General features: G+C 51.8%; 1 protein-coding gene across 5 annotated transcripts in view; it reads right to left on the minus strand.

Annotated features, from left to right (window-relative positions):
* Positions 1-6,016: 6,016 nt before the first annotated feature.
* Positions 6,017-14,062, minus strand: part of SHANK2 (SH3 and multiple ankyrin repeat domains 2) — a 483,554-nt gene continuing 475,508 nt past the window's right edge. For all 5 annotated transcript variants that reach the window (XM_051965794.1, XM_051965793.1, XM_051965791.1 and 2 more), the window contains one exon: positions 6,017-9,635. In XM_051965794.1, the coding sequence (XP_051821754.1) occupies positions 9,062-9,635 (574 nt within the window). In that variant the 3' untranslated portion in view covers positions 6,017-9,061. The remainder of the gene's footprint in view (positions 9,636-14,062) is intronic.

The following is a 14,062-nucleotide window of genomic DNA, read 5'->3' on the forward strand; positions in this document are numbered from 1 at the left end:
GTGACTCTCTGATTCTCAGAAGATGCCAGAAAGGGACATTAATAAAGGACCTTCAGGCCTTGAATGTCAAGCAAAGGGTTTTGCCTTTTGGCTGGGAGGGGGTTACAGCTAAGCCTTCTGGGAAGTTAGTATCGGGAGAGAGAAGACATGAATCACGAGGTTTGGGTGGCTGGATGGGCTCCCTTAGAGCCAAGAGGGGCTCGGCTGCCAGGGAGGAGCAGCAGGAGGGCCCATTGCTGAGCCCCTCTGGGCCCGACTGGCCCCTCCCCACAGACCATCACGATCGCTCGCTCATGCCAGCCAAGGACGGCCGGGTTGCACGAACGGATCTCCAGGGCCGAGTGCTTCAGCCTTTCCCCACAAGCCGAGCCGCTGCCGAGCCACAACCGGCTTCAATTAATCAGCAGCTATTTATTGATTCATTAGAGTTTGCTCGCCCATCCCAGGTGTTCACTAACCATGATAAATCGCTGCCATCTGCCCAGTGTTCAGAGCTTTCCCAGGTATGACTTAATCGCTCGTGTTTCTCTGATGCTCTGGAGTTTGCATCCCCACAAAGACAGGCAGAGTGGATTTGCTCTCCCCATTTTACAGAGGAGGAAACTGAGGCTCTGAGGGATTAGGCCTTGCCTGTGGTCGGCCAAGTAGAAAGAGAAGTCAGGAGTTCTCTACTTGCGAGCTTATAATTTCATTTTTGTCTCTGCATCCCTATAATGTAGGATGGGGCAGCTAGGGAATGCCATGGTCTGGAGTCAAGAAGTCTTGAGTTCAAATCCAGCCCTTCCAGAATTTGTGATTTCTTCAATGTGCCCACCCACTTCCCTCACAGATCACAGCCTTTTAGGTGGGGAATCAGAAAGACCTGGATTTAAATGCAGCCTAAGACATTTACCAATACTTTAATCTCTGTTTGCCTCAGTTTTGTCAACTATAAAATGGAAATAATAATAGCATCTACTCCCTAGAGTGGCTGGGAGGATCAAAGAAGATGATAATTGTAAATTATAATTTACAATTATAAAATTGTAATTATGTATTACAGTTATAAACTATAAGTTATAATTTATACATAATTTATATATGTTTACATATGTATATTCTATTATATATATAAATAAAACTATATATATAATTCATATAATAAATATAATTATAAAATATAAATTGTAAATTGTAAAGCACTTAGGATAGTAGGTACATAGTACTACTTAGTAGCTAGTAGTATAGTATAGTAAGTACTATATAAATGTTAGTTATTAATTATTAACTATTATTAAGTCACTCTTCTGTGGCCAAATAAAGAAGATTCATTCAATCCTGAGCTCGATTGGGCATTTACCTTTGTGGCCAGGTTTGATGCCTGAAGCTTTTCTTAGAAGGACCTGCCAAACTCTGGGCGCCTCCATTTCTCTCCCCACACTCCCCCCCATTGTGGCCCTCAAGATCAAGAATCTTGGGCTCTTCCACATTCAGATGAGACATCAAGACCCCATCCAGTCCAAATGCCTTCATTTGGAGGAAACTGGGGCCCAAGAAGACTTTAGCTGAGGCTCATCCACTTATTTTCAATTTTCAAAAGAGAAGGCAGAACTCCCCACTCCTCAGGCTGCTGAAATCAGATGGTCATGGTAGTTGTGACCAGGATGGAGTCAGAGGTGGGCCAATGTATGGTTCAGCACCTGGGACAGGTCCCTGCATACAGCAAGTGGCCCTCAGTGCATGGAGGTGAGCAGGAAACCACTGACCCAAGTGCACGTTCTTTCTATAGTCCAACACAGAGCGTCCTCTGAAGTGCAGAGGGAAGGGCGAGTGGTGGATCTGGATTTATGGGATCTGAGTTCAAATCTCAACTTCACTTTTACCTGTTGAACACTGAACAGGTAACTTTTTGCTCTCTGAGCCCAATTTCATTCTTTTTAAAGGCAAGTGTACTAACTGATCTCTGCTCTCTGAGGTTCTTCCAGCTCTCTGATGAATGGAAGGCAACAAAGGATCCTTTCTTCATGTAGGGCCAGAAGCAGGGATATGCTGGAGCCAACCCCAAAGAACTTATTTCAGAGCCAGTAGTTAACTTTTGTCTTTTTTTGAGCATTTACATCTTGAAAATCAGGAAAGTACAAATCAGACTTATTTTTTTCCTCCCTATCTCTCTCCTTCCCTCCCTCCTTTGTTCTTTCCTATCCTTCTTCCCTCCCTCCCTCCTTCCTTTCTCCCTCCTTCCTTCTTTCGTTAGACTTAAGTGAAAATCTTGATAATACAGATTAAATTTAAAAGTGCGTTGTGCAGCCAAACATTGACTAGCATACCCCTGGCTAGAGGATTTGTTTTGCTTGTGGGTAGGGGGGAGGTGGGATGAAAATCTGCCCAGCAGGTCCCTCCAATCTGGGAAGTGGTTGGGCCAAGATTGGCTGATGATGAGTGATCCTAGCCAGCTTCACAGTTTGGGGACGCTCATTACCATGAAAGTGGCTGCAGGGGAATTAAAAAAAACTTCAATAATGTATAAAATAATCTGTTGCAATCTGAAGCCCTGGAGGGGCTTCCAGCTAGCTCAGCAGGAAAATCCATAAAATCAGCTCTCTTGGGGGATCAGGGATTTGGAAAGACCCCCAATCCAATATAAGAACAAAAGAAAAATAATCAGTAATGTTAATTCATGTGAATCGTCACCATGGATATATATTTAATGCTGGGGTTTTATAGTGTGGAGTAGAGAATATTTAGTCCCTTCTGAGCGTATGACAGATGAGGAAAATGAGGCACAATAGTGAAGTGATTTGCCCAAGACTTCAAGAATAGCAAGTAGCACAATTGAGATTTGAATTTAGATTCTTTAGTTCCAGATCCAGAGCTTTCCCTTCCTATCATGCAATGGGGCCATGATTGCTAATACCATCTTCAAGCAGGAATATACTCCACTTGCCCTATTGTTATTTTACTGGGAAAACTAGCTGAAGAGATACTGGATGGAGCAGTTAGGAAGCGTCCCCTCCTATCCCCACTTTACCAACGTCTGGATTGGATTTTTGACCCAAAGTGGTAACTAAGTTATAGGTACCTTCTGGCTTCTTCAGGACTGTAACTGTGGGATCAGTGTATTTTTTTTGGGGGGGAGGTGATAACAGATAGAAAAATCCAAAGTAAATATAAATTCCTTGATATCCAGGAAAATAGGGGCAAAATCTGCTCATGCATTAAGAGCCAACTTTGAGCCAACGAGTCTTGGTCAGAGGGCACTTGCGGGTCTTTGCCTACTGCACTGTCCTGCACTAGGGGCAGATTGGGGAGGGCACTGGCGAGACCAGAGATGTACAAATCCTCACTTTTTCTGGTCACAGAGACAAATGGCCCAGCACTGAGACACACACACCTTTAAGGCTGCTTCCCGCAGGCAGTTGACAAATGGAGTAACGTCCAGTAGAGTCCATCCAGAGAGTGCTATGGCTCGTGGCCGGTTTCCTTCTGTTGTAGCTAACAAAGGCAGGAGGCGGCAGATAGAGAGCCCCGCCTCCCCCGGGGGTCAGGGGGTTTTACAGCCCTGGGCCAACCTCGCAGTGTCGTAGGTTACTTTCTCAGACCAGGAGATGCTAATCAGATGCTCATCCCCATTGGCAGAGGGAGTTAGTTTCTGGTACCAGAGAAATCTCCTGTCTGGGCTCCTTCACTTGACCAATAAAAGGGAAAGAATTTCTGATTATCCCTGATATTTTTGTACTTAAAGGAAACAAAATGGCATTGGGGAGGGCTGTGACAAGATGGTGGCTCAATGCAGTTCCAGTAACCGCCACTGGGTGCCGGCAGAACCCAAGGAGTCCTTGCTCGGCCCAGAGCTTCGTGGCTCGGAACATTTCCCTCTAGCTTGGGCTAAATAAAAAATGCCGTTAGCGGCTCGGGGAGACATAGCATTGTCAATGGAAATTAACTGAAACACAATCTTATTTCAATTTTGTTTTTATTATTTCACTTCAGTGTCTGCGCTCCCTTCCCGGCTCAGCGATGCTAAGGGGACCCCAAGTCGGAGACCGGGGCCTGCCTTCACATTGCCTTTCTCGGCCGGACCCCCGTCTGGGCCGGGCACCGAGACGGACTTCGTAGTTCAGAAAACAAGGCACTAAAACTAGGTCCCGGCTACTGGAATACACTGACGAGGAAGCCATCCTTCCATTCAACAGAGAGTATTGGAACACAGTGGGGGGTTTTCTGCAGACCAAGTCTCAAAACACCCAAGGCACACACTTTTTGGTTTTCCTTAATTTTTTTTCTTTTCCATATTTATTTGAAAGCTCATAGCCAAGGATCAGAATTCTGATGAACAGTTTCCAATTAGTAGCATCAGATACTGGTTGGTTGTGGTTTTGGCTGCAAAGGGTGAAATGCAGAAATACGGTAACACAGCGAGTGAACGAGAAAGCCAGGGGGAGCTACGGCGTGCCCCCGGATCGAGGGGATGCTCTCAGTCAGAGTCCCAACCAAACCTGGAGGCAGCATGGCTCCCCCCTCCACACAGGTCTGGAAGCGTGGCTTGCTGGGACTGCCTGGCTAGCACTTTTTTTTTTTTTGCAAAGGGCTTAACATAGATAAACGGATAGTCCTGGTTGTGGGAAGATGCTCAAGTTTCTCTAGTTTTTAAATGCCCCAAATACAGTCCAAATGGAAAACAAAGAAGGCCACAAACAGTTTCAATGAGACAGACCTGGGTAGCCCTGGGGTGAGGGAGGGGCAGAACTCCTCCCCAAAACATACAAGGAGCCCAAGTGTCCCCCGTGGGGGACAACCAAAGGTAATTCTAGGGCTGCTGTTTCAGGAGTCATGAGAAGCTAGACTGCTCCACTGACCAGAAACACGAGATCTTGGTGAGAAGGGCTTCCAGGGCTTAAAAAGAAAGCTGGCTTCCTCAGAGTAGGAGGGAAGGGTAGATGAGCATCCTGGAGTTCCCCAGAGGGACAAACCCTCACAGCTCCTGGACCACCTGATTGTCCAAACCCTTTGGTTTTCCATTACCAGATGAACGCTCCACTCTGGTGCAGTCTCTCCAAACGACTGGAAGGTCAAGAGTCAGGAGTGTGCATCAGGATGGGAGGAGCTTTAGGGCAGGGGAAATGATGGCAAGTGGCTAACCACCTCCTTGAAATCAAAAGACTTTCCATACTGTCCTCCATCACAGTGGAGCAACCTTCCCTCCCGTACAAATGTTCTGTGGCTACAGAGAGTGACACTTCAGTTTTTCTGAACATAAATCCAAAATTCAGTACCCTTGTTTTCCATATTGTCAAGAAAACAGAGGCAGACTGATCAAATGAAATGAGGCTTTTAGTCCTTGGGAACCCTCTACCATCTTTCTGGCTATAAGGAGGGGACCCTTCTCTATAGCATCAAGCCTCAATCTATATAAGGTTGTCACTTTCTGCTGTGATGCATCCAGATAAGTTCTTCTGTTTGCAATCAGACCCCTGGCCTTCCTGCAAGAAGGCATTTGTTCTGGACGGTCATTTCAGTTGCCACATGAGAGCAAAAAAAAAAAAAAATCAGGAAAAGAATGTGCTACCCAGGGATGGCTTGCTCTATTCTGACTTGGAAAAATAAAAAAAAAAAAAACGTCCAGAGCAGTCACAGAGAAAAGACAGGGTGGGACTTGGGGCCAGGCCATCAAGAACCGGGTACTAAAAAGGAAAGAAAGGATGTTAATGGGAAGCTGTCCCCGTCCGGGCTCAGATGGCCATCCCTGCTGGATGAACAGAAAAAAGTGCGCCCATCTGGCTGGGCTCCTAGGGGACCCGGGAGGGGGAAAATCACCCAAACAACTCATTCTTTCATGAACTGAAGTTCCACAAGTAGCAAATTCGTTTTGTGACATGTAAGATTTGTAAACCATCAGCCACATCTAGTCGTCATCATCGTGACCTAGGAATCAGCCCAAAACATGTCCGGATGCTCAGGTAGAGGTGGCCCGGATGCACCGTGTGACGTACATCTCGGGAGGTTTGGTCTCATATATACAAATATTACAGAAAGAAAATAGGCATTAAATACAGTTTATTTAAAGTACAGTATATAGCAAAAGTTTATCCTAAAACCTAGAGGACCACAGTTCACATGTCTCTTTGAGTAGACCCGGTATTTAACACTCGGCTCCACTGGTAAAGAGGATCATGAATAGGGCCTAGGCCTGATGTTCCCCAAGCAGGGGGAGGAGGAGGAGGAGGAGGGGGCTCTCTGAGCTAGGAGCTATTGCTGAGGGGAGCAAACTCATCAAACAGAGCTAGACGGATTTGTCTTGGCAAACAAGTATTTTATTGGTCAAAGCAGGCCCTTGGGCAGCCCCATTACTCTGATACTATAAGACACGATGTAAAAATAAACTATTTCAGTAGCTCTTTAATGTTTCCATCTGCTTTCGACTGCTGACCCCACATGGAGGCTGTTAAGTGTCTGCAAAGGTCCGCGGGCGCGGGACAAAAGGGTCCCCACCGGCGGAGGCCACAACTCAAGAAACCTAAATTAAACAAAGGTGGGATTAAACAGCGGCGGCCTGCGAGTCACCTGGCCGAGTCCCTTTCCTACGTCTGGGCTCACGTTGGACCTGACACAGTGCGCGGAGGCAACACCAGCGGAAAGCAAAGGAAGGAAAAGAGCCTGATTGCTAGTGGTTTATTGACTGAATTCTGTCATCTCACCAAATGGAAGACAAATGATGGCTAAAGTACCATTTTTTTTTTTTACACATTCTGAAATATTGTGGCACCTCCGCTAACTGCCTCGAGTCTCCAAGTTCCTCCACAGCAATGTTCGTCTCCCTATGGAAAAATCGAAAGTACTCTGAAGGAAAATGCCTGAATGCATTATTTTTATTACAAGTTAGGTTGGAACTTCCAAATACAAAGATTGACCTGCAAAGGGGATCAGAACAGAGGCAAAGTCAAAAGAAAGATTGGTTTTCCAGAGTTGGGGGTGCGGTGGATGGAAAGGGGAGGAGGGGCTGGAAAGGAGTGGCTTTTTGTTGGTTTTGGGACTGGGGAGCACCCGACTGGCTGACCGCCGCTCGGTGAATCGGGGACCGCTTTTGAAGAAACATTTGTCCTTCGGTGATGAAGTTCTAGTAAAGATAGAAAACGTAACACAGCTCTGCTGGTTCAGACGCATCCAAATAAGGTTGATTTAAAAAGGTCATACTCTTTAGAATTATTCCACAGAAATAGTATTATTAGTATTAAATCACCAAAGTTTGTTTTCTTTAACTTCCTAGCACAAAGGCTGCCTAGTAGACCAGCCACTGCTTTTTTTTTTCTCTTAAAATATTGTGCTTATAAACTATCTATACAACTATTTAAACTTGCAGTAAAGAAAGAATTAAATTGGTAAATTTGCTGTTCTCATTCGAGGGCTGCTGCAGACCTAATCAGACACTTGATTGTGAGCAAAAGTAATAAAAAGAAAGAAAAAGAAAAAAAAAGTCTTGTTTTATAACTAGAGATGGGCTGGGCTAATCTGGAGTAGAAAATTAAAAAAAAGCAAAAAGCAAAACCGAACATTTGGGCCACTTCCAGATTCGAGAGTGGATACACTGGAAGCCTGGCAGGACACTGGCTAGCTGTGGGCAGTGGACAACCTCCCTTGGGGATGAGAGGGCCTGTTACTGGGGGAGGAACTTTTGGGGGCCTGTGCAGAGTCAGGGAAATGAGGGGCAGGAGAGAGAGACATGGAAGAGGATCTAGAAAAGTTGGCAGTCAGGGTGATCTCCCTCTGTTTCTAAGTGACCAGCATCTTTCCTAGCCCCTTGGAGATGCCCCCATTCCGATGCCTCCATTTCTGCTCCTTCAATCCCCACTCACGACTTGGCTCCTCCTCTCCACCCCGGGTCCTGTCCACCTTCTGCCCTCTCACAGCGCCGCTTCTCAGGAAGCCGGAGAGATTCCCTGAGGTCCAAAGAGGAAGGGAGACCTCTCAGCATGCTGCTCTCCCGGGCCCTAGACAGCACGGGGCTGTCCTAGCATGACTCCTCAACCTTGCGAGGGCTCAGGACGGGGATCCTGGAGCCCCGGACGCAGCTCCCGACAAAGACTCCGCGGTCCAGGTAGCACCACGTGGCCCCTGGTTCACCTCATTTTTTTGATTGTCCTTGGGTCAAGGTACATGCTCACCTCCTTCCGCCTCGATGGGGTCTAAAGACAAAACAAAGGCTCGAGAGCAGAAAAGGGAGGGGAGGGGACCTCCTGTTGGCCCGGCCAGCTTCCCGATGGGAAGCCCTGGGTCTGGCGGAGAGGCGGCTTGGGGCCCGCTCGGCTCCCGGGTGTGAGTCTCCCCTTCCGTCTCCCAATCGTGGCTGTGTGCTTTGCCTAGTCCATGTGGCCTGGGTTGGCCACCTGGGAAATATGCGAAATAGGTTTATTTGCAGAAATCAAGAAATAAAGGTGACCAAGCAGGGCCCGATCTGGGGGAGAGACTCCACCTTCTGCCTGACAGCTATGGCTACAGCCCCAGGGAGGAGACCCTGCGGGGGGCCTGGGGAGCCCCGGACGGCCGTCTGAGAGAGCGAGCGAGCTCCGGGTCTGGTTCTATTGCAAGCAAACCGCTCCGAAAACAAGGAAGTAAGTGAGCATGTACGCACTGAGAAAGGGGAGGGGGGATGAGTGGGAGCCGGTGCTGGGACCGGGAGGGTCAGGAGCCGGTCAGAACCAAGGGAGGAGCAGCTCGGGAGGCATCCGGCCGAGCCCCTCGCGGGGCTGGCTTCTGGGCCTGGGAGGAGCAAGGGAGGTCACTTGCCCCCAGAGTGGGGGGGCAGGCTGGAAACCCATTTTAACCCCCTTCCCCTTCCTCCCCTTGACTGAAGGGAGTGGCGCCGGTGCCCGGGCCCGGCCTGGCCGGCCGCCAGGTGAGCATCGGGCCGGGCGTGGGGGGCTGGTGGACCTGGGCTCCGAGACGCGCTCGGACTTTCTTTGGGCGACAGGAGGTGGACAGAGCCGGGGGTGGTGGGGCTCAGGGCCCAGGAGGCCTCGGCGGTTGCAGCGCAAGCCCATCTCTACTTATAAGCAGAAGTCCGTGAAGGCGGAAGGAGCGGGCGTCCTTATCTGTCCAGCAGCTGCTTCAGCGCTCTCTCGATGTTCATCCGGTGGCCGACCCGAGTCACTCCGAGGTCTATGAGGTCTTCCTTCTGGAGGTTTGGTAAGTGACTGCCGTCGATCTCATTGTCCATGAAGGTCTCTTTATGCTCACCCAAGTTTAAGCTTTCCAGCCAATCAGCCACGTCGGGCTTGGTCCACAGGTGGACAGGTTTAGTTGTAAAAGGCTTATTTGAGATTGGCTGTTGCAGTATCGAGGGAGACGGGGACCTGCTGCGCGCTGCCGCGCTCAAGCCAAACAAGTCCCCCGAAGATGGCTGGCTCGGAAGGCTAAAAACCTCGGGCAGGGTGGGCGAAGGGGCCGCGGCGGAGACGGCCGTCAGGGGGGCGGCCAGGGCCTCCTTGGCGATCTCCGTGGGGGACACCACGGGGCTCGGGGCGCGTCTCGTGACGGCGGTCCTGCCGTCGTAGTCCGGTGGCCGGCTCTGCAGGGTGATGGGCTGGGTGGTGCCAGGGCGGACGGTGAAGGTGACCGTCGTGCTCCGCGTCCCTGAGACGGTGCTCATGACGTCCGTGCTCCTGCAGAGGCGGCAGACAGAAACAGGTGTCACCCGGGAGTGGAGGAGGGGGGACGGGGATGGGGGGCATCAGGGGGACCAAGGAACCATCAGGGGAAGCGGGAATGAGGGAGGAGCACAGCAGGGGACAAAGGACAAAGGGAACGGTCTCCCCATGGTGGGCTTTTTTACATGAGCCATCGATGGTTCCTGCCCCATAGGACCAAGGCGGGAGTCCATAGAGGCTCTAGGTGGTATCCACAGCCCTGCTACCCGTCTCCCTCCATTGCCACACAGGGCTGACCCCTGCTGGTCATTCAGGGAAGCCCGGGCCCTGAGCTGGGGGGGGGCAGTTCTGGCTACCCTCGGGGGTAACATTCCCCGGCACCCACAAGCCCCCGATACACCACAAATGGCAGGGTGGGCTCCGCCTCTGGCCGGGACGCGGGGTGGAGGACTCTAGCTGACATATCCGAGCTAGCTGGACTGCCCGAGACAGCAGGACTGGGGCCCATATTTGTGTTTGGTTTGGGGACCCTTCCCCCCAACTCTGCTTCCAGGAGAAACCAAAAGAAGACAACTTCAGAGAAGGATCATTTTAGAAATCCCACCAAACAGCAGGGGGTCCCGGAGTGCGCCCGCCAGCCCTCGGGGAGCAGAATCACCGAGGTTAATCTAAAGGACCCCAAGGCTTGGCCCGGACACCCCCTTGCCCAGAGCCTCGGTCTCCATCATGCTCTCCCTCGGTTACAGAGAGAAGGCCGATTTAGAAACATTTCCCACCACGCGGGAGCTGCCCGTTTTCTTGCTCGTTGCCTTGCAGACGTTGGCTATCCCAAGCACTAGACCATGAGACCCCCTGGGTCAGGCTCACGTGGGCTCTGCTGCCAGCATTTGACACCCAAGGGGCACTGATAGACCCTCAGAACCAAACTGAATTCACCAGCAAGGGGCGCCCGGCAGAGTAAATGGACCTTGGGGACGTTAAGGGGGCTCGGGCTTAAGCGTGGCCCCTGAGTCCCCAGCTGTGGGCTCTCCCTCTCCCCTGACCGGCCCATTTGCATGTCTGTACCTGAGGCAGCTTCTGTACCTACAGCCGCCCAAGCCCACAGAATCACGGCTTTGGAGCTCCCCACGACGCCCCCACGTTCCCGAGTGGCCTCCACGGGCCTTCCGTGGCTCAGGGGCTTGGGTCCCTGTGGTGTTGAGTTTCCTGGGCATCTCGTGGGCTCAGGGCTCACGTGGTTCTGTGGCCATGGACGGAGGGAGGATCGGGGCTTTGGGGTCAGCGCAATTTCACAAACATTATGCTCTCGCTGGGTTTCCGGCCCTCGCTGGGCAGTGGGGATCTGGAGCCAGAACGGAGCCATCCCTGTCCCTTGGAGGGGGAGGCGGGGACACAGCTCTGGCACGAGGCCGAACCACGGACACGCTGGCTATTCCGTCACTTCGGCCGTGGCCTTGACCCTGTTTGGGTTTTTTGGGCAGAGAAGCTGAAGTGGTTTTGCCTTTTCCTTCTCCAGCTCATTTACAGATGGGGAAGCTGAGGTTCACAGGGCCAAGTGACTTGCCCAGGATCACACAGCTAACATCTGAAGCTGGATTTGAATTCAGGCCTTTCTGACTCGAGACCCAGGGCTCCTCAGCGGGGCATGAGGGAAGCCCGAGAGCCCGTATACCACTGGGGGGCAGATGCCCCCCTCCTTCGCTGCCGTCCACCTTCCTGTGGGACTCAGGACTGAGGAGAACACTGAAGCTCGGGGACGCAGATACCCCACAAGGGGCCACGGGACGGTGCCCCCCAGGGGTTGGCAGGGCAGTCCACTCTGATTCCCAAGCGCCCCCAAATCTGAGCCGTGGCGAGAGAAAAACCAGCCAGGGCTCTAGACCTCCAATGGGGCCCCTAAGTTGGACGTAGACTCGAGACCCTCTCCCAGAGTGCTCCTGATCAAGCATGAATTAAGCACCTACTCTATACCAGGGGCTGTGGCCACAAAGACACCAAGGCCACGGCCCCAGCACTGGAGATGATGCTGGACTGATGCTGAAAACGTGTAAAGGAAGGCAAGGGCCTGGATGCGAATCCTGACCATCTATTTCCAGTGATTTGGGGCAGGTAAATGATCCCTCTGGATTTCAGTGTCTTCCTCAGGAAAACAAAGGGCCTGGCCTGGGATCTCTCAGCATATGGCTCCCTATGATCTAGGAGCTGGCGATTATAGATGGATGGAAAGAAGGAAGAAAAGAAAGGAGAAAGGGAGGGAAGGAGGAACAGAGGAAGGCAGGAGGATGGAAAGGAAGGAAAGCTTTTGTTAAGCCCCTGACTGCGGGGCTGCCTTTGTGGACTCGTTTAAGTTTGCAAAGTGCCTCACAAATATCCTCACGACAACCCTGGGAGGGAGGGCTGCTGTTATCCCCGTATCTGAGGCACGGATGGGTAAGTGACTGGCTTAGGCTCACAGAGCAGCATCTGACCTCGGGTCCTCCTCGCTTCCCATTTGATTTTTACCTGCTCTGCCCCCAACCTCCTGTTTAGAAATAAATCTGTGCCAACCCCTCGACCGCCCCTAGGGCAAGCTTGCTGCTAAGGACACCAGAATAGGAAGACCCAGAGAGTAGAACATCCGAGTATCAGGGGAAAAGCTTCCTTCTCTTTCTCTAAATATCCTTTAAAAAATTAAAATAGATTTTCCTGTTTTTTGTTTTTGTGTCACATTTATTCCCAAACCTGTGTCTCCTCCATCAACGACCCAGGGAGCGGCCATCAGAAAAATGCAGATCGGTAACGAGCCTGAGCATCATCTACAGCCTCCTCCGAAAAGAAGGGAAGAAGATAGTCCCCCCTTCTCTTTTTCAGGGACAAAGAAGCTCGGCCATTATCGTGGAAGGGACTTTGATTTCCTTTGAGCCAAGATGCCTGTTCTCCCCCAGGAAGCCCTGCCCCTCCAGGGAAACCCCCCGGCCAGCATTGGATGCACCTTCTCCCCGTCCCCAGTGTAGAGACCACTTGGAGGCCACTAAGAATTAAGCCAACCCTCCCCCCCCCCCCCATCCTGCGGGCGAATTGTTCCGGCAGATTCTCAGGGTTGGAAGGTTGCAGAGGCTCCATGAGCAGAATCCCTGACAAGGGGAGCCTGTGCTTGAAACCCCCCAGGAAAGGGCATCTCCTGCCTCTTGAGGCAGCCCCTTCCCCCACTGGGCGGCTTTTCTCAGGGAAGTGTTACCATCCAGCCCAGACCGCCCACCTTGCGCCTTTGCCTCCACAGCTCCCAGGTGAGCCCCCCTTCTCCAGGACGGCCCTTCGGACTGAGCCAGAGCTCTTGCTCCCCTCTCCCCCCTGCTCTGACTTCCCCGGGGCCCGGCTAAGCAGCCCGGGCAGGGCTGGGGACGGAAGGTCCCACCTTGGCCGGAAGCTCGCCCGCTTTGGGGGTGCATTAGACCAGTCTGGCTCCCCTCCCCCCAGTGCACCGTGCGTGGTGATCACGTCAGGGCAGGGCCATCCTGGTGTGGAAGCTCCCTTCCCACGGTGCGGAAGGGAATTTACAGTCAAGCCAGGCCAGGTCTCTGTCCACGGCACTGTCCGCTGCACTCAGTGACCGCCAGGGGCGCCACAGGGCACGGGGCTCACAGCTGGAGGCAGGGGCCCCCGAGTTCCCTCCCAGTCTGATTCTCCTGGTTGGGGGACCCTGCAGGAGGCTCCACCTTGGCAGTTTCCCTCTCTGTAAAATGAGGATAATAATGGCACCTGCCTCCTGGGGTGGTTGTGAAGGTCAGGGGGATTAACGTTTATAAAGCACTTTGCAGATCTTCGTGTTCCATGTTCTCTCTGTAGATAGTCTATAATAACCTATAATATTCTATAACTGTATCGCCATATCCTATACACCACGTGCGCCATATATATCCGCGGCAGGCTGCCCCCAAAGTCTCGGTGCCCCCTCAGTTCCAGAGGCCTGAAGCCCTTGGGGCCCCCCAGGGACACACCAGAAACCGGGGGCTTTTGCCTTAAATGTGGCCCAGGACTCTCACCCCAACATTCCCTCCATCTTCCTCCTCCAGAACCATCATTGTCCCCCAGCAGAGCACCGGCTCCTCGAGGAGGACATTATAACTACAACGTCCATCCTGGTACATAGTAGGTGCTTAATAAGGGTCTGTGGAACCCAGACTCTGTCAGCCTGTGGACTGCTGAATGCTTCTAGCTCTAGGTTACTTCCAAGTTAGGCCTTTATTCCGGCACTGACAGATGTAATTAGCAGCAGGGAGCCCAGCATGGAGTCGGGGACCCCTGGGAACTTCCAAGCTGGTGTGGAACCCTTAGCACCCCCAGGAAGCCGGCCTTGTCAGGGGACTTTTCCACGCTAACGATGAAAAATCAGTTTCCTTTCCTCTAGCAAACTGTCCCTGACACTTGATGGGGTCGGAAAGCCAGCCCAGGGTCCTCCTGCT

The sequence above is a fragment of the Antechinus flavipes genome, chromosome 6, assembly GCF_016432865.1.
Source record: "Antechinus flavipes isolate AdamAnt ecotype Samford, QLD, Australia chromosome 6, AdamAnt_v2, whole genome shotgun sequence".
NCBI classification, from domain to species: domain Eukaryota; kingdom Metazoa; phylum Chordata; class Mammalia; order Dasyuromorphia; family Dasyuridae; genus Antechinus; species Antechinus flavipes.